This window comes from Stegostoma tigrinum, chromosome 30, assembly GCF_030684315.1.
Source record: "Stegostoma tigrinum isolate sSteTig4 chromosome 30, sSteTig4.hap1, whole genome shotgun sequence".
Taxonomy (NCBI): Eukaryota; Metazoa; Chordata; class Chondrichthyes; order Orectolobiformes; family Stegostomatidae; genus Stegostoma; species Stegostoma tigrinum.
Genome location: NC_081383.1, coordinates 4,952,984 through 4,980,290, shown reverse-complemented (window position 1 = coordinate 4,980,290; position 27,307 = coordinate 4,952,984). Strand labels below are relative to the sequence as shown.

Here is a 27,307-nt window from a genome sequence, read left to right as displayed (position 1 = left end):
TTCCCCGGAAGGGTAGGGAGTTTTAGTTGTGATGGGTGGCATGTCACTGCAGGCTTTGAGGGCTGAAGGGCCTATTCCTGTGCTGTGGTTTTTTTTTTGTTTACTGCTGCCTCACAGCACCAGGGACCTGGGTTTGATTCCACCCTGTGGTGACTGTCTGTGTGGAGTTTGCATGTTCTTCCTGTGTCTGCCTGGGTTTCATCCACGTGCTCCAGTTTCCTCCCACAGTCCAAAGATGTGCAGGTTAGGTAGATTCTCCATGAGAAATGCAAGGATGGGGTAGGTGGGTAGGATGCTGTTCAGATTGTGAGTGTGGACTCGACGGGCCGAACGGCCTCCTATGCTGTAGGGGTTCTGTGATGGATGCACATGTTCAAGAGATGCCTTACTCTTGTGAGGGGGCAGTGTGTCCCCGTGGTATTGTTGTCATTGTCCTTTTTTACTAATGATAGTCTTGTGTATCCTGTAAGCTAAGGGCATCCATAATTGGTTGCACACTCTGTTACATTGTAGGAAGTGTGGCAGCCAGTTTGCGTGCAGCAAGCTCTCACAGGCAGCAATGTGACAATTATCAGATCATCTGTTCCCGTGATGTTATTTGAGGGATAAATATTTTCTGGGACATGAGGGATGTCACCCCTGCTCTTCTTTGAAATAGCCCCGTGGAATTTTTAATATCTACTTTAGACAAGCTGGGCCTCTGTTTCATGCTTCATGTAAAAGATGGTATCTCCGACAGTGCAAACCTCCCTCGGTTCTGCACTGTCAGCTGTGTACCTAGGAGCAGGAGCGTGGGACGTGAAGCTAAAACTTTCTGATTGAGCTCGAGTGCTAAGCAGTGAGCCATGACTGACTCCAGTGGGATGTGCTGAAGGGGCTGAAAGCTGGTATTGTAATAAATGATAGACTATTCTAATGTTACTGAAATCAATACCTTCTGTCCATTTTTAGTTCATCAGTTTTTGAACAACTTTCTATTTACCATAGTTGTGCATTTCTCAATTTTAATATTTAATCCGCCTTTTTTTAATGAAACACATCCTCCAAATTTCTACAGTTACTGTTGAATGAGACAAGTACACCATGGAGCATCCCAGAAAACTGTTCATTTGTTTACTTCCGGTAAATCTTTGGGCTCGATTTAGCATGTTGCACACGAATAGAGCAGCTCAGTCACACATCCTGTAGCATTTTATTATCTTGGAATCTCCAGCATCTGCAGTTCCCATTATCTCTGGCACATACTGTGCTGCCCATATTCCAACGCCTGGGTTCTGTTCACCCATTGCCCTCAGATGCACTGACGTTACTTGGTCCTTAGTCTGACTAAGCCTCAATTTGGTTTCTTCCAACAATTTTTATCAGTTTGTTTTCAAACCTCCTCCACTTGCCTCCCCATCCACGGTGGCTTCACCCTTCCCTTTCCCTCTATTCTTCTCCTGTCTCACACCTGTTCGAGGTCTCTGCGCTGCCCTACTTCAGGCCTCTTGTACATCCAAGATTTTCATCACTCCAAAGCTGTCGCAGCCCTGAGCTCTGGAATTCCACACTGTCACACTTTGTTCCATCAGGGAAGCCATTTGAAACCCATGTCTTTGACCAGACATTTGGTCACCTGTCTGAGGATCTTCTCCTGTGGCTCAGTGTCAAAAATGCTCCTGTATAACCATCCTCGGAAGCAGCTGAGGATGCTTCATGAGAATATAATGGTATTGCAGAGATACCAAGTTGCGACTGTGATGCATTGGTAACTTCCTTCTTCATGTACGGGGAAGTTTCTTGGACCGCAGTAATTAGCCAAGCAGCACTGCTGTTTTCCACCCCCCCCACTCCCAATCCACTCCAAAAAATCCTAAATCACACCCTCACTGACAGCCTTTTCTTTAATTCTTTCATGGGATGTGGATATCCCTGATGAGGCTGGCATTTATTGCTAATTTCCCTTATGTTGAGTGGGTGGCTAGATCATATCAGAAGGCAGTGAAGAGTCAGCCACAATAGTGTGTTACCTAGTGTCCCATTCAAACTGGTCCAGGAAGGATGGCAATAGTGAACCAGTTGAGTTTTACTTCAACAATTGATGGTGACCAGGAAACTGAGACTAGCTTACAGTTCCAGGTTTACCAATTGAACTGAATTTCCAGCAGATGCCATGGTCCAGTTTGAACCCACGTCCCTGAACCGCTGGCCTGGCCCACAGCATTGCTAATCTACTGACATGATCACTGCTAGCAGCTCCCATTAGAGTTAATTGTTATTGTTGCAGCTGTAATAAAGATGCTGCCCAGGGCTTGCATTCCTTTCCCTCTGCCAAACCATTTAAAAAGAGGAAAGATGCAACAGACAGAGAATCACAGAAGTGTTACGGAGCAGGAGATGGCCATTCAGTCCATCGTGCCTTTATCAGCTCGCTAAACGAGCATTATCACGAGTGTCAATCTCCTGCATTTTCCCCATACCCTTATTTTTAGACATTTGGGAAGTATGAAGTGTCTTTTAGACTCATTTTGATTTGCAGCACAGATGAAAGTCCTTTATCCAATCATATCTGCTCTGGCTCTTTTGTGACAGCTCTCCACTTAGTCCCACTTCCTTACTCCTTCTCGTAGTCCTGAAAATGTTCCCTTTTTAGGTATTTCTCCAAAACATTACCCTTCCCTAGTGGCTGGCCAACTTGGTACTCCCACGTGGTGGGTAGGAGGTTGGCAGTTTGAGAGCCAGGGATCACTTTTTTTGATTTTCTGCATTCTGCTAAATCGAAGCTTACAGGCAAGTTATTTTTTTTCCTTGACAGTAACTGGGACAAATTTCTTTACGTGTCTCAGCTCAGGCCAGCTGTAAGTAACCTACAATAATCCAATTTGTAACCCAATAGCCAAGTGATATCAACGGCCTATGGGGACGATTTCTCTGCATCTGTCTTCTCTCTCTTCCCCTCTCTCCCTTGCTGACGCAACTGAGCCTGGAGAGTTCCTGAAGGAGCTGCAGTTCACACGTAAATATTTCAGTGTTGGTCAAACAAACAATCTCATGCCCCACAATTTCCCATGCTGGAGAGAAATGAAAAGAGCAGCAAAACCCTGGGTTTGTATAATGCTGCATGATCCGGATGCTCTTTCTGTCACTTGGTCTGTTCAACTACAGCAATGGCTTGTATTGATATAATATTGTTATCAAATATTTGACACTGAATCACGTGGACAGTCCTGGCCCAGGTGACCAAATGTTTGGCTGGACAGGTAAGTTTTAAAGAGCACCAGATGGGAAGAGGAGGGCAGAGAGTTTTGAGGGAATTCTAAAGCTTCAAATACAGATTTCATTTCCCCCCCGCCCCTTATTCATTCACAGGATGAGGGCATCACTGACCAAGCAGCATTTTATTGCCCATCCCTATTTACCCAGAGGGCAGTTCAGAGTTAACCGCATTGCTGGGGTCGGGAGTCACATGTAGGCCAGACCAAGTAAGGGCCAGTGGTAGGACAAAATATTCCAGGACAGCCCCCTTCTTACTTTGAAATTTTAACTTAAGATCTTCACCATCCGACTCTGTTCCATTTTCCCTGGATGTCTTCACTCCTACTGTCCTGAAGAATCTGACCTTGTTGAGGTATCATTCCTTGGATGCACTTTGTAAGTACCTCCTAATGTTCTCCAAAATGAGATGGGGAAAATGCGGAGGGCCTGCTAACGTAAGCCCTTGTATTCTACAGCAAAGTGTGAAAACTCCAACATTTCTACGTGGCCTGTCTGCCCTGCCAGACAGTCAGTGTTGGCAGCTTGTGTGATTACTTGGTTGTAACTGGATTGGTTTTAAGCACACACACATGTACATACACGAGCTTGCATGCATATGTACATGTGCGCATGGATGTGTTCGTACATGTGCAGACACATTGCATTTTGTACATATATGTATGCACACATACTTGTTCATGTACTGCCAGAGGTACATCAGTTATTTGTAGAGATTGCTGAAGCTAAGATTGTTGTATTTAGAGAAGTATGGCAAAGAGGAGATTTAATAGCGGCATTTGAAATCATGAACAGTCTGACAAGGAAGCAAAAGTAAGCAGTTTGTAGTTGCTGAATAGTTGGTAATTAGAGGGCATAGCTTTTAAGGCAACTGGTAAAAGAGGAGACATGCAGATTGCATTGAGCGGATACAATTTGGAAAGTGTGGCTGATAGGTATAGATTTAACAGTAGACCTCAAAATGGCATTGGATAAATACTTTATGCTTCTCTGCAACTTTTTTTTTCTTCAGAGGAGGGGGCCAACAAGGATTGTTCTTCAAACTAACCTGCATTGACTGGATCGGCTGAGTGGTCATCTTCTGTGCTGTGTTATTTAGTGATTCCTCAATTTTTCAGCATCTTGCTCAATTTGCCAGGTCTTTGCTTAGTTAAATGCCAACAGTTGGGCTACTTAATTAATTTGACAGCATGAGAGCAACCTCTCAACAACACAATTGTGTGGTCAGTGTTTGTACTCCATTTGAATCTCGTCACACTTTGCACCGTTGTTGTGCTATGTCTCCTTGCTAGTAGGCACTGTAACCTTTTTTTTTAAAGAGACATGCTAATGATACCATCACAATCTTAATGCATGATCTGTGGCCTAAAGGTTTCAGACTGTATCTTAGCCAGAGCCTCTTGAAGCATGGCAAGCAAGTGAAGTCATGCTGCTGTGTGTAATTAGCCCAAGCACTGAAGTGCCCATGACTATTATGTGTCTATATACCAGGAGCTGCTAATGGCTCTTGTGGTACAAGTGATAGTGTCCCTACCTCTGATCCAGGAGGCACAGGTTCAAATCACAGCTCTCATGAGGTTTGTATTAATATTTCTGAGTTGGTTGAGTTGAAAACATCTGTGCCAGGAGCTGTGGTGATAACTATTGCATCATTCAGTAGTACATTACCTACCTGTCACAACAGTAGCTAACATATAATAAAATGTGAGGCTGGATGAACACAACAGGCCAAGCAGCATCTCAGGAGCACAAAAGCTGACGTTTCGGGCCTAGACCCTTCATCATATATATTGCCACATCAGGCACATGTGAGCTGTTGAAGGCAAATGTATGCAACGGGGTGGCAGTTCATCTCTGTTTCCTTCAGCCTCTGGGATGTACCAACTCCGTTTTAAATGCATCAGTACCACTTTGCTTGTGACAGGAAATCAGACGGATGCCCTCCACCCAAACTCTCAACTGCCACTGTCCCTAACCCTAACCCGAACATTTGGTGAATTCTTCCGGCAAGTGTGATGAAGTGCAGCTATTGTGCATCTATCCAGAATCAGAATCTTATCAGAAATTGTCCAGTTGACAGTTGGATGGAAGGCAGCCAGGGTCCGTAGAAGATGAAGCAAGGGGAACAACTCGCAATGGTAAAAAACAATGGGTTTGATCACAATGCAAAACCTGTTTGATGGCAGCTGAGGACTGCATGGCACAAGTGCCAAAAATAATTTTATTTGCAAGTTTAGAAATGATAGACTGTGCTGCGTTTGAAGAATACTGAAGGTTACTCATTTGAATATACTATTGAGCATTGTCACCCATCAAGCGCTTAATCATACCAGCAAAAATAGAAGATTGGTTACATTTTCTGCCAATCAGTAATATATTATTGTCAAATTAGAATCCATTCTCCATTCTGCAAGTAGCTTGTGATTGTTCTGCCTCTGGGTTTTATGACGTTGCTTGTGTTAACAAGTGTCATAGTAATTTATTCCCATTTCAAAGCCTCGCATCCCCTGTTTCCTTGTATACAATATGTTGAATTTTAGAGTCGCATTTAAATTACATTTTGACAGCAGTTTGGGAGGCAGTGATGTGGAGTTGATTGGCTGGCATGATTGAGTATTGCAATTCAGTAAATTGGGAGGGCGAGTGAGACTTGCAGAAATCAGGATCTTTAGCAAACTCCAGAGTGTCTTTAAAGAGCACACCACAGCAGTTTATAAAGACTATTTAAAAGGAAAATATTGCCTGAGCAGGACAACTCATGATTAGAATAGGGTGGTTTGTCGAGTGAAATGCAGTGGATAGATGATTATAACAATGCAAATAGCGCTTGGAATCAATCTGAGCCATTTAGGAGCACTCTGTTTGCGGACTAAATAAATTGTAACTCCTGCAATATTGTCACTGCATTAAACCTAGGATTCCCTGCAGAATGTGACATACACCTGACATGGCTCAATGCTGCCAGTGACAGGATGGTCAAATTGCAGCATGCCATGTTTACATTAAAGTTTCCATTACAAATAGGAAGTTTATATTTGATTCTGATGTAATCCATGTACAGTTATAACATGTTCTATGCTATATTATGTGGATGCAATTATTTCATAACGTATGTTCTTTTCCCCCACTCTAGGTGATGACAAAGGAACCGTTTTGTACTCAGATTTGAAACATCAGAGACAATATTGTTTGACAAACAGTGAGAAATGGGGAGAAAGAAGATACAGATTTCCCGGATTGTTGACCAGCGGAATCGACAGGTATGGAACTCCCAGAAGTTAGGAGCAGGGAGTTGTGCAGCTTTGAATAGACAAGATTGATCCCTGTTCACAATTGATTTGTGTGTAGCTCAGCAAGGGGTGGGGGGCGGGGTAGTGCAGCCAAGTCTGCATGCTGACATACTCCATTGGCTGAGCAACTAAGAATGGCAGTGACTGGCTGATCCCTAGCCCAGTCCCATTCCAGGTGTCTCAGTGGGTTAGCACTGCCTCTTAGCGCCAGAAGCCTGGGTTTGATTCCAACCTTGGATGACTGTATGGAGTTTGCACATTTCTCCCCATGTTCGTGTGGGTTCCCTCTGGGTACTCCGATTTCCTCCCACAGTCCGAAGATGTGTAGGTTAGGTAGATTCGCCGTGGGAAGGCTGAGCTGGGTGGGAAGCTGTTTGGAGGGGTCAGTGCAAAATCAATGGACCAAATGGCCTCTTTCTGTACTGTAGGGATCTATGATTTTATCTTGGGCCAATTTGGTTTTCCTTGTGATACTTCATGTTACATGCCAGGTGTCAAAACTGGAATTCTCCGTACCACATTAGGTGTTGACCCTGCCACCTAGTGTAACCAACACCTTGCCAATGTCCTTTTTGTTTAGTAAATTGAGTGCCCACCCTCCCCTTTTAAAAGCAGCATCCTCTTCCAATGAGACCCTGTAAGATCCTGAGAGGTCTTCACAAAGTGGACGTTAAAAGAATTTCTCCTGTTGCGGGAGAATCTAGAAATAGTGGGCACTGTTTAGAAATAAAGGATCATCCATTTAAGAAAGATGAGAATTTTTTTTTCTGCTCAATGGATCACGAGGCTTTTGGAACTCGCTTCCCCAAAGGTTGATGGAAGTAGAATTTTATGAAACTCATTCATGGAGTGTGAGAATCATTGGCTGTGCCAGCACTTAATGCCCATCTTTAGATTACTTTGCAAAGATGGTGGTGAGTTGCCTCCTTGAGCCACTGAAGTCTCTATGGTGTAGGTAAATCCCGAGTGCTGTTAGAGACAGCATTCCAGGATTTTGACCCAGGGATGTATTTCCAAATCTGGATGGTGAGAGGCTTGGAGGGAAACTTGCAGGTGGTAGTGGTTCGATGTATTGCTGCCTTTGTCCTTCTAGGTGGAAGTGGCTGAGAGTTTGGAAGGTGCTGCGTGGGTGTTGCAAGGCAGAAGTAGATAGATCCTTGATAAGCTTATGGGTGGATGGTTGTTGGGGTAGACAGAATATGGAGTAATTGCGTGAATAGTTGTGAACGTGTTAAACAGCAGAAGAGGCTGAAGAGACAGAGTACCCTGCTGTTGCTCATAATTTGTACACTTACCGTTCTTGCCTCTATGCCAATATTGTCCTGTCAGTGCCCATCTGCGCATGAGAACAGACTGGGGAAATCTGGGACCTTGTTTTCCATAGGCCTGATAGCCTGACTGAGGCCAAGAACTTTGACAGAGGGCAAATTGGTCAGGCATCCCTTGCATGCGTGCGCTCCACAGTGAAATGGGGGGAGATCAGGCGCCTGGGAAAAGAGCCCCAGATCAGAAAGAGAGGTAACAATGGTTTAAATTCAACAAATTTCCTTGGCCTTTTCAGTGCTGAAATTGTGGGAAGATGCAGAATTGGGGGCGTTTTCTTGGACTGGTGCTATGAGTCCCCCAGGGAAAGTCAACCATCTGTTTGTCTAAGGGTCGGAGGCAGAATTCCCAAGTTGCCAGCATAAATATAGAACTAAACCGGAATCTTCCCTTCAGGTCCGAGGCATTAGGCAGTATAGGAAAGGAAGTTTTTTTTCTATTTTTGGGAAGAGAGAGGTCATGATCTGGATGAAACATGACCTTTGCCATATTAGGAAGTTTTTGGTCAGGTTAAATCCCAAGAGCCTCCTGAAATAGAATCTTCCATGATCCCAGTTGAAATTCCACCTCTTTTGGTGGTCTGGGAATGTTAAAGTGACAGGAGAGATTCTCAGAATAGCTTGCATAGAATTGTACAGTACAGAAACAGGCTGTTCAGCCCAAATAGTTCATCTGATAATTCTCAGTTCCACAGAACCTTCTGCCCATTCTCTAATTGCTTTTTTTTGGCCTTCAGTTTTTTTTTTAATCTGTCATTTGCTAATATAACTACTCTGTAAATACCGTTTATCTCCAGGGAAAGGTAATGGCCTAGTGGTATTATCACTAGACTATTAATCCAGGGACCCAGGTTCAAATCCCTCCCCATGACCGATTGTGGGATTTAAAATCCAGATATTTAAATTGAATTTGTGTCTCATAAAGACCATGAAATCATTGCCAATTGTGGGAGAGGAAACCCCATCTGGTTCACTAATCCCTTTTAGGGAAGGAAACTGCCATCCTTGGCTGGCCTACATGTGACTCCAGACCCACAACAATGTGGTTGACTCTTAACTGCCCTCTGGGTAATTAGGTGTGGGCAATAAATGCTGCCTAGCTAGCAATCCCAACATGTCATGAATGAACTTTATTTTTAAAACACATTTTCTGCAGCAGCGGGTTCCACACTCCCTGGATAAAATTCCTCTTGGATCCATTATCTTTTATTAATAGCTCAGGTTAATTTAGAAATAAAAAGTTCTTAATACAGCGGAGCTGTAGAGTGAAGGGTCTAGGCCTGAAACATCAGCTTTTGTGCTCCTAAGCTGCTGCTTGGCCTGCTGTGTTCATCCAGCTCCACACTTTGTTATCTCAGCCAAGAATGGTGTCTGGTTTACTCGCTACTCTGTCAGTTAGATCAGAACACAGCTGCTGTAACTGCATTACTAGGGTCAGGCATTGGGAAAGACACTGCTAGAGATCCTGCCCCCAATCTCCATCCCATTGCTCCTGCTGGAAAGTGAGGATGTCATGGTTGAATAGTCTTGGCTGACACCTCCCCTGTTTAGGGGAGCTTGCTGTGTGCAAATTGGCTGTTGCTCTTCTTCCATTACAACATTTCAAAATGTGCGTAATTGGCCTTTAAGTGTTTTGAGATGTCCAGATGGTTCTATAGAAATGCAAGCCCTGTCTCTACTTCTCCGTCCTTGCCCTGTTTGTGCTCCCGAGAGGACCACCCACTGTTTTCAAATCCGTTTATAAAGAAACGGCTAACATATTTGCATCAGATTTGCCTAATTTCTGGTTGTGAGTCAGCAAGTCATAAGACTGACGAGTCAGTGCCCATTCTGTCAATGTTGCAGAGTTTCTCACAGGTGAATTCCCAGGCACGGGCACTCGCTCACCACATGCAAAATCTTTCGTTTCTTTTGGCTATCTTTGGCTTGTGGTATTCTCAGCTAAGTATCGGTTTCAGTCCCTATTAATTTAATATTGAATCAATTTTCTTGTTTATGAATTCCCACTGTCACTCACAATTTTCTCTTGCTGATTACGCACAGCAGACTTATTGACTTTTTAAAAATTGTTCTTGAGCTGTGAGAACCAAAACCGGGGGTCGTGGCCTAAGAATACAGGGTAGACTATTTAGGACTGAAGCGAGGAGGCATTTTGTTACCCAGAGACTAGTGGGCCTGTGGAATTCTCTGCCACAGGAAACAATGTTTTCAAGGAGTTCAGTATAGTTCTTAGGGCTAAAGAGATCAAAGTGTATGGAGGAGAAAGTGGAAACAGGATTTTGAGTTGGATGATCAGCCTTGATCATATAGAATGGCAGAGGAGGCTCGTAGTGCTGAAGGTCCAACTCCTCCTATTTTCTGTGTTTCTAATATTGGCAAAAATTGGCTGGTTGCCATTTCTTGGGCTTTACTGAGAAGATGGTGCTGGGCCAGTTGAATAGGTCTGTGTTTGATGCAACAGAGGGCGAGACTGCTTCAAAGGAGGTGAGTCATCTATGTGACGGTCAACCAGGGTCAGATCTCACTCTCCCCTGAGTCGCCTGTGTGTGAGTATAGTAGCGAAGGGAGTACTGCATTGCTGAGATGCAGATGGAATGTTGAACTAAGGCCCCTGTCCTTTCTAAGTGGATAGAGAAGATGCACGGTGCTAATCTGAACATGGGTAGGGTAGTTTTCCCAGGTGCCCCTCCAATCTTTCTCTCCTCATCAACATCACTGATTTAAAACAGCATGATCTGGTCAGTTATCACAATGTGGGATCGTGTAATGCATATGTTTCCCACATACTGCAGATCCTAACACTTCAAAACTATTTCATTGGTAGTAAAGCACCATTAGACGTCCATGCACTATATAAATGCAACTCTGTCTGTCTTTATAGTATGGGACTGAAGTCACGTTTAGGCCTAGATGGAGAATGAAACATGACATCCCTACCCTATCAGATCTCAGCAAACCCATTGGTTTATTGGGGCAATCTGATTTTCTTCATGGTCACTTGTACTAATCCCAGATTTTCTTTCAAAACTGAATTCAAATTCTCCACTGGACTTGATCCAATGTTCCTGCGATATTAATTTAGCAGAGTAAGAGTCAAGTACAAGTTGACTAAAATGTGAAATTTTGAAGGGGTTAGACGGGATTGGGGGGAGGGTTTGTGGCGAGAATGCTTTCCCTTGTTTGAGCATCTAGAAGTAGGGGTTAAAGTTTAAAGTGAAAGGGTCACCCATTGAAAAGTTTTTCACAGCTCCCTTCATGAAAAAGGAGTGGAAGTAGAAGCTTGATTTTTTTTTTAAAGGGAGAGGTAGATAGATTTTTGATAAAGGGGTGAATGGTTATTGGGAGTAGGTAGGAATTTGAGGTCATCAGATCAGCCATGATTTATTGAATGGCAGAGCAGACTTCAAGGGACGACTGGCCTACACCTGCTGTTAATTCACAGAGAATCTCTACAGTGTGAAAACAAGCCATTCTGCCCATCGAGTGCACACCGAACCTCCAAAGAGTATTCCACCCAGACCCAGCACCTGCATTTCCCATGGCTAACCCACCTACTGTGAACACCCCTGGACACCATGGGAAATTTAGTATTGTCAATTCACCTAACTTGCACATCTTTTTGACGCTGGGAGGAAACCGGAGCACCCAGAGGAAACCTGCGCAGACACTGGGAGAGCATGAAAACTCCACGCAGACAGTCTCCCGGTTTGCATTATTATACATTTCTAGATTACCACTTGCCAAGTGCTACTGGAGCCATTTCTTTCTTTTTCCTGACTATCCCACCCTGTCAAATAACCTTTCCCTGTCCATCACGCTAATGGTTCCACACTCCATAAACATGCTTAAAGAAAATTTTAAAAATCTCAGTCTATTTTTAACACCAGTGGTCCCCCCCGGCAACCCCCACCCACCCATCCTACACCGAATTGACTAGGAGATTCAACTTTAATTCCTGGAGACTCCGGGACAGTCCTAGAGTATTGGTGGCATCCACAAGAACAATTTCCATTAAAGGTACCATATAAATGTAGTGAAACATCCTGATGCGCCTCAGCAATGTAATGCAATGAAAGTTGACACTGCGCCTAATTACCAGACTTTCAGTTAAAGTATTGAAAGCTTGCTGAAGGTTTTAAGAATTGTCTTGAAGGAGGAATGAGAGGTAAGGAAGCAGAGGGCTTCAGAATGAATTCCAGGGTTTAAGGTGTAGGCAATTGGAGGCAGACTCTGTGATTTAGGGGGCCAGAATCGGTCGAGTCCACAGATATCTTAGACACTTGAAAGGCTGGAGCAGATTGGAGATGTCTTGAAGAGTTAATTTGTGTAGTAGGCATTGAGTTAACTGTGAGGCTTTTTGTTTCTCTGTGTCTCCTCTCTCCGAGGCACTGACTCATACTGGGAAACCGTTGCCTGGGTGCTGTATATCAATTGATGCAGCCTGCACAGGAGCAGAGTGCACAGTCAGAGCCGTGCAATCTGTGTTGTCAGGCTTCTGGCTGTACGTGCGAAGCCACAGTCACGCTGCAGGGCCCCAATTGTGGTCTCATGCCAGCTCATTGTGTTCGCATCTCTTTAGTACCTTACCTTTTAGAGACCCAATCTCTTTCCACGTGGCACAGCCTGCTACTGTTCCTCTCTGTCTGTCTCTCTCTATATCTGTCTGTCTCTGTGTCTCAGTGGTCAGCGATTTACATTGTAGAATCTCACTGCCCAAAAAGTGGCCATTCAGCCCAGTATCGCCATTGCTGTTCCAGTGTAAGGACAGTCAAGCAGGTACACTCTGACCTGTTCCTTTACTCACAATGTCTCAACTTTGTTCCCTTCAACTACTTGAAAGTTCTGGAAATATTAATATTGCCCCACTCCCACTCTCTTGCACAAAAGGGGCTGAACAAGTGAACTCGCAAGAGTATTTGAACTGGAGAGAGATTTTGAGTTTATTCGTTCCCCTCTTGAAGGAAGTGACCTGAAGGAGCACAGCCCCAGAAACACTGAAGGCTTTCATTCTCTTGTTCAAGTGATTCTTCATGCAGCAGAGTACAGTGAGTGTCAGAATCAATCGGAGCTTTGTACTGTACTTTCACTGCTGAATATTTTCTGGCCTCAACTGGCAGTACATCTCATCTGTGGCTTAGTGGGTAGCAGTCTATTTCTGAGTCAGAACATGAAGAGTCCTCCTGCAATGGCCCAGTAGTCCAAGCTGGCATTACCAGTGTACTACTGAGGGTGTGCTGCAATGCCAGAGCACCAGCTTTGGCACAAGCCAAGGTTTTGCTCATTTTGGTAGCATGCGTGGGTAGATGTTGTAAAACCTGCAGGATCTTTAAAGAATTAGAGAGGTGGTCTTGCCAGTCTTGAGTCCTCGGGGAAGCAGGGTGACAGGTTATATCGTTCGTCGAAATTGTCTAAAGCTATAGAACGTGGAAAATATTATTGTGTTTTAAGACCACTTGTTTGAACTCTGCTTTATGATGTTTCTGCAATATGGCAAAATGTGACATAAGGTCAGGGTATCATATCCAAACCTGGGAACTATTGCACTGTGGTTGCGATCCAGACCCATCCCAGCTTCCTCAGTCCTGCATTTTCCAATAGGACCCACTGTACATTCATACAAAACACTTTGAATATTTTACATTGAACTCTCTGGTAGCTATCCGTCTCATTAGATATTGGATCATAACAAATGGGAACAGCACTAGGCCATTCGGCCCATTGAATATGTCCCACCAATCAATTAGATTGGATTGTGACCTTTCCCACCTGTTCCCTCATAACCCTAGACTCCCTTGTCAATCAAAATCTGTCTAACTCAGACCTTACTGTTTCCAATGATCCAACTTCCAGAGCTCTCTGGAGAGAATTCCAAACACCGACCCTCTGAGAGAAGAAATTCATCCGCTTTTCCTTCAGTCTTGATTGGGAGACCCCTAATCATCCAACTCTGTCCTTTAATTTTAAATTCACCCAAGAGGAAAAATCTCCCTTCAGTATCCATTTTGCCAAACCCTGTCAGTATTTTGTATGATTCAATAAAATCACCTCTTGTGTTTCTAATGGATATTATTTCCTCAAAAGAATGCCACCTTATTCTAGAATCCACCCACGAACCCTCTCTGAATTGCTCCCTTAGCAAGTATGTCTACCCTTAATTGAAGAGGCCAAATCAGTGGAGATGATGGGCAACTGGAATTATCACTAGACTATTAATCTTAAAAACTCAGTTGATGTTTTAGGGGCCTGGGCTCAAATCCCACCATAGCAGATGGTGGAATCTGAATTCAATTTTTAAAAAAAAATCTGGAGTCAAATGACAATTGCTGGTTGTTGGAAAAAGCAATCTACCATCCTCGCATGTCATGGCCAATGCGTGACTTCAACAGTATGGAGGTAGACCATTTGGCCTAGTGAGTCCACACTGCCCTTCCAAAGAGCGTCCCACCCAGACCCACCCCACCCTATCATCCTGCATCCCCCATGGCTAACCCACATAGCTTGCACATCCCTGGTGATTTTGGGGCAATTTAGCATGGCCAACCCACCTAATCTGCATACCTTAGGGCTGTGGGAATGAAACTGGAGCACCCAGATGAAACCCACACAGACACAGGGGAGAACGTGCAAACTCCACACAGACAACTGCCTGATGGTGGAATCGAATCCAGGTCTCTGGCGCTGTGTGGCAGCATTGAGCCACCGTGCTGCTCGAGACCCACAGCAATGTGGTTGACTCTTAACTGCCCTCTGAAATGGCCTAACAAGCCACTAGGTTCTAGAGCAGTTGGGTAATGAATGCTAGCCAACCAGTGACTGTGCCCCCACTGTGTCCCAGGAATGAATTTTCAAAAAAAGCTGCGCACACCACTTCACTTCAGATGTAGTTTCATCAATGTTCCTGTACAGTTGTGACAGGGCTTACCAGCTCTTACGATCCATCCTCCTTGCTATAAAGGCAATTGCATTTGGCTTCTTCATTCCTTGCCGTATAACATGCAAACTGCTCTTATTCATTCTATTGATTGACCACACGGGTCTTGAGTACAAATTATCAATCACTTATTCTAGCTAGTCTGGAGTGTGCTAGCCTTTTGGAATTTATGTACAAAGACACCCAGATTCTGTTGTATTTTATCATTCTGTCAACTCTCTCCATTTAAATAATAATCTGCTTTCTGTCAGTGTGGACAGCACGCACCTTCCTATAATCTATTCCATCTGCCAGTTTCTTTATCCAGTCACTTGATCCATCCATATCCCTTTGCAGTCTCTTCAGCCTGGACTTTACATGCCCCATTGGACATGTTTTCAGCCTGGGGATGGTATAAAATAGTTCGGGTGCCTAGCCCATTGTATTCTCTCACACCCTGGTGCTCACTCCTCTTAATATATTGCCAAAACTAGCCTATCTGCATACTTAAAGCAATATGGAAACATCAACTGGATTTGTTAACAAATTTGTTTGTTGATCGAAGTAATATGACCATTGTGGTAGAGCCTCTGAATTGGAAGACCTAGGATTAAGTCCCACCTGCTCCAGGTTGGGGTTTAAAAATATCTATGCTACCCATGCCAGAATGCAGTTGATGCGGGCGGTCATGCAACAGCAAGCAGCCCAATTGTGCATGTCTTGACGTAGGGAAATTGGGAAAGAAGTGAGAGCCCCATCATTGTTTCAGGATGGGTGGTTGCAGTGGTGTCACTTCGGTGGTGCGCCTCACTTCGTCTGCCACTTTCCCCCTTTATTTCCAAAATCCAAAGAACTGCGGATGCTGTAAATCAGAAACAAAAACAAAGTTGCTGGAAAAGCTCAGCAGGTCTGGCAGCATCTGTGAAGGAAAAAACAGAGTTAACATTTCAGGTCTGGTGACCTTCCTCAGAACCCTATACCCATGACCTCTCATTTCCCATGGCGAATCTGTCTAACCTGCACATCTCTGGACACAATGAAAAATTTAGCATGGCCAATCCACCTAAACTGCACCACTTTGGAAATGGAGAAGGATGCTAACTCCCTTCACCAAGTGTCTAGGCACATTGCATTGCCCTGTTGGACACAGTTGGCCAGTTTCTATCCCGTGATCGACGTTACAAGAATTAATTATCTGGCAATTGCCACATTGCTGTTGTGGGATCTTGCCTCAGAGTGTGGTGGAGACGGATTCACCGCAGGCATTCAAGAAGGGATTGGATGGTTACTTGGTTAGAAGATAATGTGCAAGGGTATGGGGGGAAAGCAGGAAACTAGCACTGGATGATAACGATGCTCATGTAACAGGCCAATGCAAGGAACAGTGGGCGAAATGGTTGATGCCTGTGGCATAATATTTCTGCCCTGTCATTAGAGTTTACTTTAATGCACCATAAATTGCTCCAACTTACCTGGTTGAGGTTGAGCCTTCACCCATATCATGCAGTGGACTGGGGGCAAAACCATAGGAATGTGCATTTAATAAAAAGAAAAAAAAACATCAAGTAATTTTGGGTGAACTCCATACTGAGAATTCATCTTATTTTGTCAGTTCCATGCGCTCTCTCGATCCTAACTCAAGAGCTTGTACCTTCCTCAGAACAAAGATGACATCCAGTGTTGTCCCAAGGGAGTGCTGCACTGCTGGTGAAACATTAAACCAAAGGGCCACATACTCAAGTGGGTTTGAAAGGTCCAACAATAAAGAAAAGCAGGTGTACGTCCTGGCTGATTTTTATTATTCACCTGGCCATCGTCACATTGTCTGTGGGAACTTGCTGTGCCCAAATAGCTGCTGCCTTTCCCACATTCCAACAGTGGTTACAGTGCTTTAAGTTGCCTGCTGACTGCACAAACTGCTACTTAAATGCCAGTCTTTCTCTTGCATGCAGGTGACCTTCACTAAGAGGAAGTTTGGCCTGATGAAGAAAGCGTATGAACTGAGTGTACTATGTGACTGTGAGATTGCGCTCATTATCTTCAACAGCACCAACCGACTCTTCCAGTACGCCAGCACTGACATGGACCGCGTGCTACTCAAGTACACGGAATACAGTGAGCCACACGAAAGCCGCACAAACTCTGACATCCTTGAGGTAAGGAAAGGGTCACCCATTCTTGCGAGTGGTCTCCTTTGGGATCTTCTTCCAACTAGCCTTCACTGTTGGCCACAACGATTGATTGAGCGCTGGGGAACTGATGTTAAGGTCTAAGTTGGAAAAGATTGACAGTCTTTCATTGCCACCTCCCAGGACAAACCTGAGAGTTATCCACCTTGTGCCTTAATCCCTTGTCTCCATTTTAGTATTGACTTTACAGTCAGCCTCACCTCCTCAGTGTTATTTATCCTGAAGCCTAAAATCTGGGATGGAATGTATCAATTATGAATAGCTAGTGGCTTGCTGCCATGTGGATTGGTTGAAGTGAATAGTTATAGTTGCATTGAAGGGAAGCTGGATGAACATGTGAAAAATAACAAAGTATGAGGTGAGCTGAAGAGAAGGGTAAGCAGGTTCTAGTCCAACATGGACCAGATATGTCAAATAGACTGTTCCTGTACTATGTAAAATTGGATCTAATTCTGTGGCTTTAAAAAGGAAAGAAGGCAGAAGAAAAGGATTTCTTCTTTGATATTTTTAATGTTTGTTTTGCACACAGAGTTTGCTGACAAAGCTGGCATTTATTGGTGATTTCTAGTTGGTGGTGGACCTTCATGGAGTGTTCGCTGTCTGACACAGTCGAAGGGCCTGCTCAGTTGTTTTGCTTTGTGTACAATGATGTCTGTTTGTTGGAGATGTTCTGGGTCTTTGCTGTTGGTTGCCAATCCTCCAGGTTTAACCTAGAATCTCCAAGACAGGGCAGCGAGTGACACACGAGAGAAAGACCAGAGGGAGTCATTCTTTTTAAAAAAAGTTTCCATGAACTTATAAGTTGTAAAAACATTTGAAAATGGAGGGGAAAATTCACCCAACTGCATGATAGCTTTTTTGTTCATAGGGTACATTCCCCATGAGGTTTGATCATTTTGAACGTACCAGAACAGCTCATGGTGAAATCTCTAGACATCTATCCCAATAGTCAAAGCATGGGTGGGGACTGAGTTTGAGTCTATTAGTTGCCAACATCAGAAGCATCCTTGGGCGAGTGATAAACACAACATTTGTATACAATTGCTGAAAGCTTTCAGACCAGCTTCCATTTCCCATGGTTAAACCACCTAGCCTGCATACTTTTTGGACACTGTGCAATTTAGCCTGGTCAATCCACCTAACCTGCACATTTTTGGGCTGTGAGGAACTGGAGCACCTGGAGGAAACCCACGCAGACATGGGGAGAACGTGCAAACTCCACACAAACTGTCACCCGAGAGTGGAATCGAATCCAGGTCTCTGGCGCGATGAGGCAGCAGTGCTAACCACTGAGCCACTGTGCCACCCCCCCCTCCAGAACGCCGGAAGTACACACACAAAAACACCATGTACAAATAAAGTTCATTCAAATCTCATCTGGGCGCTAATAACATTTTCACTGGAGTCTGTGGTTGATACAAATAAAGTGCCAACATTTATACATCTCAATGGACAGTTCGTAAAATTTATTCTTTCATAGGATGTGGGCATCATAGGCAAGACCTGCATTTGTTGCCCATCTCTAATTGCCCTTGGCTTACTCAGTCATTTCAGAAGGCCAAGAGTCAATCACATTGCTGTGGGTCTGGTGTTATATGTAGGCCAGAACCGGTAACAATGGCAGATTTTCCTTCCTAAAAGACATTAGTGAACCAGATGGGATTTTCTAAGTATTGATGATAATTTCATGGTTACTGTTACTAAATTTAGCTCTCAATTCGAGATTTCTTTTATTCGTTGAATTTTAATCCCGCCTTGCTGGGAGTTGGACCCAAGTCCCCTGGGCCTCTGAGTGACAGTGTCATTGGGCCGCTGTTTCCCCGAAAGATGAAGGCAGATAATTTTATGCTTTTCTAATTTTGTCATTTATAAAAGCAATAGCTAGTCAAATCATTGTGTGGGGCTGTGGTGGTGGGGTGGGGGTGGGAGACAGGGTCCTCGACACGTAATTGTGGATTTTAAGGAAGCAAGTTCTGACTTGCAGATCATGAATTTTCTAAAGAAGAAATTGCCAAGCTTTGGCTGTAGGCCCATGTTTCCATGCCAACTGAGCATTCAGTATAGAATCTGCTGGCCACATATCTCTGATCTGGCCTTTGTCTCGCCGAAGAAATAATTTGTTTGACTGTCTAGCAAACTAGAATGGCAAAAACTTGCAACACGCATGAAGACCATTTGGTGTGTGGCAATCCTTTGATAAAGGAGTTGTGCTTAGTATCTCATCTCTGCACTTTGACCATTGCCCTGTAAATTCCCTCATGAAAATACAAAGTGCTAAAGAAAGTCATTGACGTATATGGTAAAGATCCCGAAAAGGTTAATGTTGGAGGCTGCACGAAGCTCCACCCTATCTGATGTCACACAGACTTGGGTAGGGATAAGGCAGAATGTAATTTCAAAACCTGGAGACTGAAGAGCCTACATCCACAGGTCATCTCTCAGTCTCTGTAATAATGTCTAACTTACAAACATGACTGGTTTATTAGCAATTAAAGACTATGGGTGGATACAAGAGCCCCAAGTTATGTAGGTTGTGGTGAGATTTGAGGCAGAAACCAATGAAAAGTCCAGCAAGGCCCATCTTGGTGTTAGGGGTAACTTGCTGCATCTTGTCTGCATTTGCCAAGTGGAGAGACAAGTTTTTCTATGCATGGTGGTGAGTTACTAATTTAAGGGGGATTGGATAGAGGAGATTGTGCCATTAATAACAATCACACTCCATTACTATTCTGCTTCCTACCTTGCCAAATCATCTAAGTGAGCTAGACATTGAGAGTTCTCAACCTGGAAGATGGAGCAGATACCTGACGACTTCAACCCATCACCGGATGTGACCAGCCTGTGTTGCTCAGCACTAAACAACATTTCAGGAAGCCCAGTGAAACGTTAGCCCTTATTTCAACAGCTCAGAGTACAAGAGCAGGGAACTCTTACTGCAACTGTACAAGGTGCTGGTGAAACCACATCTAGAACACTGTGATCAGTTCAGGTAACTTCTTTAAGGAAAGGTATTATTTCATTGGAGGCAGTTCGGGGAAGGTTCACAAGGCTTGATTGCCGGTATGGAGGGATTGTCTTATTAGCAAAGGCAAACAGGGTGGGAGTGTACTCACTCACTGGAGTTTGGAGGAATGAGAGGTAATCTCATTGAAGCATCAAGGATTCTTAAGGGGCATAACAGGGTAAATGCTGAGGGGGATGTTTCCCCTCATGGGAGAGTCTAGAACCAGAGAGCATAGTCTCAGAATAAATTTAAGACCCCACGGCACACTGGCAATGAATACTGCAAGGCTGCTGGAAGGACACTTCCCAGCTCACAGATTGGCCCAGCTTGTATCTCGGGGCTGCTCACTCGCCCTTTAACACTTGCTCACGGAACGCCTACCCTGCATGCTCATAGCATTTGTGCCTTGCCATATCAAACCGTATCATACCAGTTGGCACATTGGTGCCATAGGCTGTCAGTCCTGCCCTATTGATGTGCTGTTTTGAGTAGAGACTGAGGGTGCTTGCCCAGAGCAGGAGGATGTTTTGCTGTACGGCACACCGAGATGTCAATCTGACACCACCTGCATGTACCAAATGCCTACCAGATGACCATGTATCCAAATGGCCATGTTGGAAATTGAGTGGAGGCTAGTCCTGAGTCCAGTCAAGAGGAGGGTGTGGAGAGTTGGGAATACTGTCTGTTTGGGGATCCCAGTCCCAACAGTCACTGGCACAGGTTACACATGGTCCAATGGCTTGGGGCTGCTTATTCATCCAGTTGGGATGGTCACGGTAATGTGATATGCCTGAATTGAGTCCAGGCAGTGGGCACTGGTCAATCCTGCAGGACCAGTAGCAGTGGTTTAAGCAATTGGGTGGCGTCAGCCAGAGAGCATACAGAGATAGTGCTCAGGTATCTGGTCAGGCATGTCCAGGGCGTGCAGGTCAAAGCTGGGCAGAGGTCTGGGTGAGCACTGTGCTGGGAGTTTACTGATCACTGAGGACTCAGTGAAATGTATACCCGGTATGAGCAGAGTAATTGTCACTTACAGCCATAGAGTTATAGAGATGTACAGCATGGAAACAGACCCTTCAGTCCAACTCATCCATACTGACTAGGTATCCTAAATTAATCTAGTCCCATTGGAGAGCATTTGGCCCATATCCCTCTAAACCCTTCCTATTCACATAACTATCCAGATGCTGTTTAAATATTGTAATTATGCCGCTCTCCACCACTTCCTCTGGCAGCTCATTCCATACTCTCACCACCCTCTGTGAAAAAAAGTTGCCCCTTAGGTCCCTTTTAAATCTGTCCCCTCTCACCTTTAAACCTGTGCTCTTTAGTTTTGGACTACCCCTGGGTTCCTAGTGCATTACCTGGGTCTCTGGATTAATGGTCTAGCAATAATACCACTGGGCCATTGCATCCTGTTCTTCTCTTCACTTGCAGCCATTTCTTCGCACGTGTGCAGCGCATGCATCCTGAACAATCTGACACTGTGGAAAATTGCCCAAGTATGTCCTGTACATAAAGAGCAGGATCGATCTAACCCGGCCAGTTACCGCCCCATCAGTCTACTGTCGATCATCAGTAAAGTGATGGAAGGTGTCAGTAACAGTGCTATCAAGCAGCACCTGCTCAGTGACACCCAGTTTGGGTTCTGCCAGGACCACTCAGCTCCTGACCTCATTACAGCTTTGGTTCAAACATGGACAAGAGAGTTGAATTTGAGGTGAGGTGAGAATGACACCCCTTGACAACAAGGCTGCATTCGACCAGATGTGGCTTCAAGGAGCCCTAGCTAAACTGGAATGATTGAGTATCGGGGGCAAACGCTCCAGTGGTTCAAGTTATACCTGACACATAGAAAGATGGTCATGGTTGTTGGAGGGCAATCAATTCCGCCCCAAGACATCGCTGCAGGAGTTCCTCAGGGTAGTGTCCCTGGCCAAACCATTTTCAGCCGCTTCATCAATGACCTTCCCTCCATCATAAGGTCAGAAGTGGGGGTGTTGGCCAATGACTGCTCTATGTTCAGCACTGTTTGCGATTCCTCAAACACTGAAGCAGCCTGTGGCCAAATCCAACAAGATCTGGACAATATCCAGATTTAGGCTGACAAGTGGCAAGTAACGTGTGCGCCATACAAATGCCAGGCTATGATGATCACAATTAAGAGACAATCTAACCACAGCCCCTTGACATTCAATAGTGTTACTATCACTGAATTCCCCCACTATCAATATCCTGGGAGCGATCTTTGATCAGAAGTTCATCTGGACACACCACATAAACACAGGGGCTACAAGACCAGGTCAGAAACTGGGAATACTGTGGCAAATAACTCACTTCCTGACTCCTGAAAGCCTACCCACCATCTACAAGGCACAAATCAGGAATACGACGGAATACTCCCCACTTGCCTGGATGTATACAGCCCTAACAACACCATCCAGGACAAAGCAGTCCTCTTGATTGGTACTGCATCCACAGGCATCCTATCCTCCACCACCAATGCTGAGTTACAGCAGTGTGTACTATCTATAGGATGCATGGCTAGAAGGACAAGAGCAGCAAATAAATGGGAACACCACCACTTTCAAGCCCCTCCAAGCCACTCACTATCCTGACTTGGAAATATATCGCTGTTCCTGCACTGTCACTGGGTCCAAGGTCACTGTCACTGGGTCTGAAGTACCTTGGGCTATTGAATATTGTTAAAAATGGGGTGGCACGGTGGCTCAGTGGTTAGCACTGCTGCCTTAGCACCAGGAACCCAAGTTCGATTCCACACTCAGATGACTGTCTATGTGAAGTTTGCACGTTCTCCCTGTTTCTGCATGGGTTTGCTCCGGGTGCTCCAGTTTTGTCCCACTGTCCAAAGATGTGCAGGCTAGGTGGATTGCCTATAGTGTTCAGCGGGTGTGTAGATTGGTGGGTTAGTAGGCAGATGGGTCTGGGTGTGATGCTGTGTGGGTCAGTGTGGACTTGTTGGGCCAAAGGGCCTGTTTCTGCACTGTCTGGATTCTTTGATTGTCAAATCTTGGCGTTCCCTCCCTATTGGCATTGTGGGTTGCCCACAGAAGGTGGACTGCAGCAGTTCAAGAAGGCAGGTCATCATCACCTCCTCAAGGGCAACTAGGGATAGGTAATAAATGCTGGCCAGCCAGCAACGCCCACATTCCACAAAATGAATATTAAAAAAATTGCTTAACTGCCAAATGCATGTCAAGCAAAATGCATGATGCTATTGCTACTTGAAAATATGCAGAGTTTAACAGCAATGATGTTAAATGTGAACGGTGCAAAAAAAAGCACCCATTAATCGCAGAACTTCCCAAGGTTCTGTGGGAAGTGCAGCCAACTCTCCCTTTTTAATATAACACTCAGCCAGCACAGCACCTTCACTGATATTGGTGTACACGCTGGGACAGGGGCTACTAAAGATACATCTCCACTGCAAGACCTGGTGGAGGTGGTGGGAGCCTTCCAGTATAGTCTGGATGGAGTATGCTGCGTCATCCTGGTGCACTGTGCTCTTCACAATTTGAGCAGGAATGGGATGGTATGATAGATATTGAGGAACCGGGGAAACAGGACCAGTTGTCTGTGGAAGATGAAAACACTGAGCTGGAGGAAACTATCCTTGTCCATAACAGAAGTGAGCTGCATCGGATGCTATGATGCAGACAGGACCTGATTGATCCCTGTTTCCACTTAATGAGAGCTGGGTGCAGCCGACCATCAGGGTATGTAAAATAGACATGGGTCATGATGTCCAAAGATGTGCAGATTAGGTGAATTGGCCATGCTCCAGTTGCTATTTCTATGCCATTCCATAGGATCGTGGTTGACTGGACATTTCTCACATGCACTGTCATACATTTTCCACATAAGTCTTGATTCTGTTACTGATTGAGAATCATTGGCCCACAGTAGGCATTCGGGAAAGAGTAGTGGTTAGTTTGAGAGGAATGTAACTATAAGCAGGTAATTGGTGTGACCCGGTGGTTAAACAGCAATAAAAGTGAGAGAATGGGGTGGTATGTGTGAAGGAGTGTCAGTTGTGTTGATCGAGTGCTATAAACATCGTGGTTTTGTGGCCAACATGCCATGACATTGTTGCTAATGGGCTAACTTGACAACATTTGTCCAGGACACAGCAATTTTTTTTGTTTAGAGATGGCATAAGCACCATGGATGCTGGTCTATTGACAGGTATCCAGTGATTTGCAAATTGTCCTAGAAGAGCATGTGACAAGATTGGGATAGAATGGAACACTATAGGGGGAGGGATGGCATTTAATGGGGAAAAAGTAAAACAAAACAGAAAATGCTGCCAATACTCTGCTGCTGTGGTTGGTTTTCTCTGGCTTCTGAAGGAGAGTCACAATGGACTCAATGGTAATTCTTGTAATCAGAGATAATGGGAACTGCAGATGCTAGAGAATCCAAGATAGCAAACTGTGGTGCTGAATGAGCAAAGCAGCCCAAGCAGCATCTTAGGAGCACAAAAGCTGACGTTTCAGGCTTCGACCTTTTCTGATGAAGGGTCTAGGCCCGAAATGTCAGCTTTTGTGCTCCTGAGATGCTGCTTGGCCTGCTGTGTTCATCCAGCTCCACACTTTGTTATCAATGGTAATTCTGTTTCTCTCTCCACAGAAGCTGTTTCTCCCAGCACTTTTTAAAACATAATTTCCAGTTTCGGTTGCATTTTGCTTTTGGCTAACAGAACAAGTTTTGTCAGGTACAGTGAGGAAGCACTGTAGGCCTTGCCTCCAAATCTGGACCCAACTCTGACTTGACCAAAACAATATAAGATTCACCCCTAAAACTTGATAAGACAAGCTGGTTTAGACTAACCAGCAGTTGATCCTCTGCAGCAGTAAAAGGATCCTTAGACCGAGTGAAGGAGGAGGTAGTGGGTGTTAGTTTTACCCACAAAGACCACACTCGGCAGGTCTGGCGCATCTGTGTGAGAGAGAAATAGTGTTCACATTTAAAGTTCAATGTGACCCTTTTCAAAAGGTTCATTGGAGCAGTGAAATTCAACTCAACATTTGTTTTCCATTCTCCACCAATGCTGGCAGGCTTGCTGAGTTCGTCCAGCATTCTCTGTTCACTTTCTGGATCTGCAGCATCAGCTGTCGTCTTAAGGCCCCTTCTTATCCAGCACACTTCTCAAGGTATTTTGGAATCCGTTGCACCACCTTTTTTGGGGCAGGATAATTAGCAGCTGAGCGTAAAAGTTTTTTTTCCTTCACCTCCCTTGTATGACTCTTCGTTGCTGTTGAAGTTATCTTTGTTTATTGGCCCACTCATCAGAAGGGAATAGCCTCGTTTGCTCTTTCTTTTGCTCTCTGTCTCTGTCACTGTGTTTGTGTGTCTCTCTCTGTCTCTGTCTCTCTCTCTGTCTGTCTGTCTCTCTCGCGCTGTCTGTCTCTCTCTCGCGCTGTCTGTCTCTCTCTCGCGCTGTCTGTCTCTCTCTCTCGCGCTGTCTGTCTCTCTCTCTCTCTCGCGCTGTCTGTCTCTCTCTCTCTCGCGCTGTCTGTCTCTCTCTCTCTCGCGCTGTCTGTCTCTCTCTCTCGCGCTGTCTGTCTCTCTCGCGCGCTCTCCATTCTCACTGTCTGTCTCGCCTCACACTGTCCTCCATCAATACTTCATCTTGAAAACGAGTCCCAACTTTCCCATCTCCCCTTCATATGTTAAGTGCCTTAACTTTCTAACACCTGGAAAGCCTCCACTGCCATTTCATTTCTAATTAAGCTTCTGCAGCTTCCTTGAAATGTGGGGGCCCCTGAGTTGTCCACAATATTCCAGCTGAAAACAGAGCAGTGATTGGTGAAGTTCCTGGCTTTGCTTTTGTATTGTGTGGTCTATTTATAGACACAAGTGACCCATATACTATTGTTTAAAACACTCCCTTATCAATTGTCCCCAGCACTTTTAAGTATTTGTTTACGTGGGCTCTAAGTCCATCTCTTTGCTCATCTGCACTTTTCAAAAAGTCAAGGTTGCCCAGCTGTGACACTGGAAGAATATTCGGGATGTAGTGCTGAATGTTCCTTCAAACTGTGATTTCTGCCTAGACGCTGAGAAAAAAGGGTTTAAATGGATGTGAGAGCCCAGACCTGGAGATTGATGATTCCGTTGAACCAAGCCTGGAGGTAACTGACAAATACAGAAAATATGAAGCAGTGAATCACATGAACAACAGACAAAGGGTTTGTGTAAGTCGTTTGGAATGGTTTATAACATTTTTCATCAAATTTACTTTCTGTCCCTCTTGAAATCCTGCCACGTCACAAATACTTTAAACAGGCCTCAGGCCTCAGGCCTCAGGCCTCTCTCCACTTCGGGATGCTATTGACTTTCTCCCTGCCCCTGTGGAAAAAGGGCTAGCTTTCATTTATCATCCTTATCCCAAAGAGGATAAACTTCTAGAAATGTAAGGTACAGACCCTAAAGGGGTAATTTTATCTCGTCACCACCTTCAACTCCTTTTTATTGTGTAAATAAATGTTCTGAATGTAACATATTTGATACCAGTGATTTCCTGTTGGCATAATCTTCCAAGCATTGACACATTTCTGGGGACTAGTAGCCTAACCTCAGAGGTAGCATATGTAACCAGAAGATATTGTCATTGCAGAAGATATTTGTTAACAACAACTTGCATTATATAATACCTTTAACATCGTAAAACTTTCTAAGGTGCTTTACAAAGAAAAACATCAACACTGAGCCGCAAGATTAGAATAACTGAAACCTTTGTCAAAGAAGTAGGCTCAAAGGAGCATTTTAAAGTTATTTTTTTCCTTCATTAGTTCATGGAATGTGGATGTCACTGGCCAGGCAACATTTATTGCCCAGATGGCAGTTAAGTCAGTCACATTGCTGTGGGCCTAGTGTCACTTGTAAGCCAGACCAGATAAGGATGTCCCCAAAGAATATTAGCAAACCAGACGGGTTTTTCCTGACAATCAGCAACAGTTTCACAGACATAAAGGGACTCTTAATTCCAGACATTAATCGAATTCAAATTTGTCTGCCATGGTGAGATTCACACTCGGGTCCCAGAATATTATCTGTGTTAATAGTCCAGCAACAAAACCATTAGGCCATCACCACCTCCTAGTCAGTAAGCCATAAAGACATGAGGTGGCTAGAGAAAAATAGGTTAAGCGAGTGAACAAAGATCTGTATTATATGGGAAAATATGAAATTGTCCATTTTGGCAGAAAGAATAAAAAGAAGCATGTTTTTTCAATTGTGAGAGATTGGAGAGCTCTGAAGTGCAGAAGAATCTGGGTGTCCTAGTGCATGAATGACAAAAGATTAGTCTGCAGGTA

The 27,307-nt window shown here is 44.5% G+C and overlaps 1 protein-coding gene across 2 annotated transcripts in view; it reads left to right on the top strand.

Moving 5' to 3' along the window:
• The window catches only part of mef2b (myocyte enhancer factor 2b), a 135,424-nt gene that overhangs the window by 57,724 nt on the left and 50,393 nt on the right, over positions 1–27,307 (top strand). For both annotated transcript variants that reach the window (XM_048560102.2, XM_048560101.2), the window contains exons 3-5: positions 6,386–6,512; positions 16,727–16,930; positions 26,045–26,185. In XM_048560102.2, coding sequence (XP_048416059.1) covers positions 6,459–6,512; positions 16,727–16,930; positions 26,045–26,185 — 399 coding nt within the window. In that variant the 5' untranslated portion in view covers positions 6,386–6,458. The remainder of the gene's footprint in view (positions 1–6,385; positions 6,513–16,726; positions 16,931–26,044; positions 26,186–27,307) is intronic.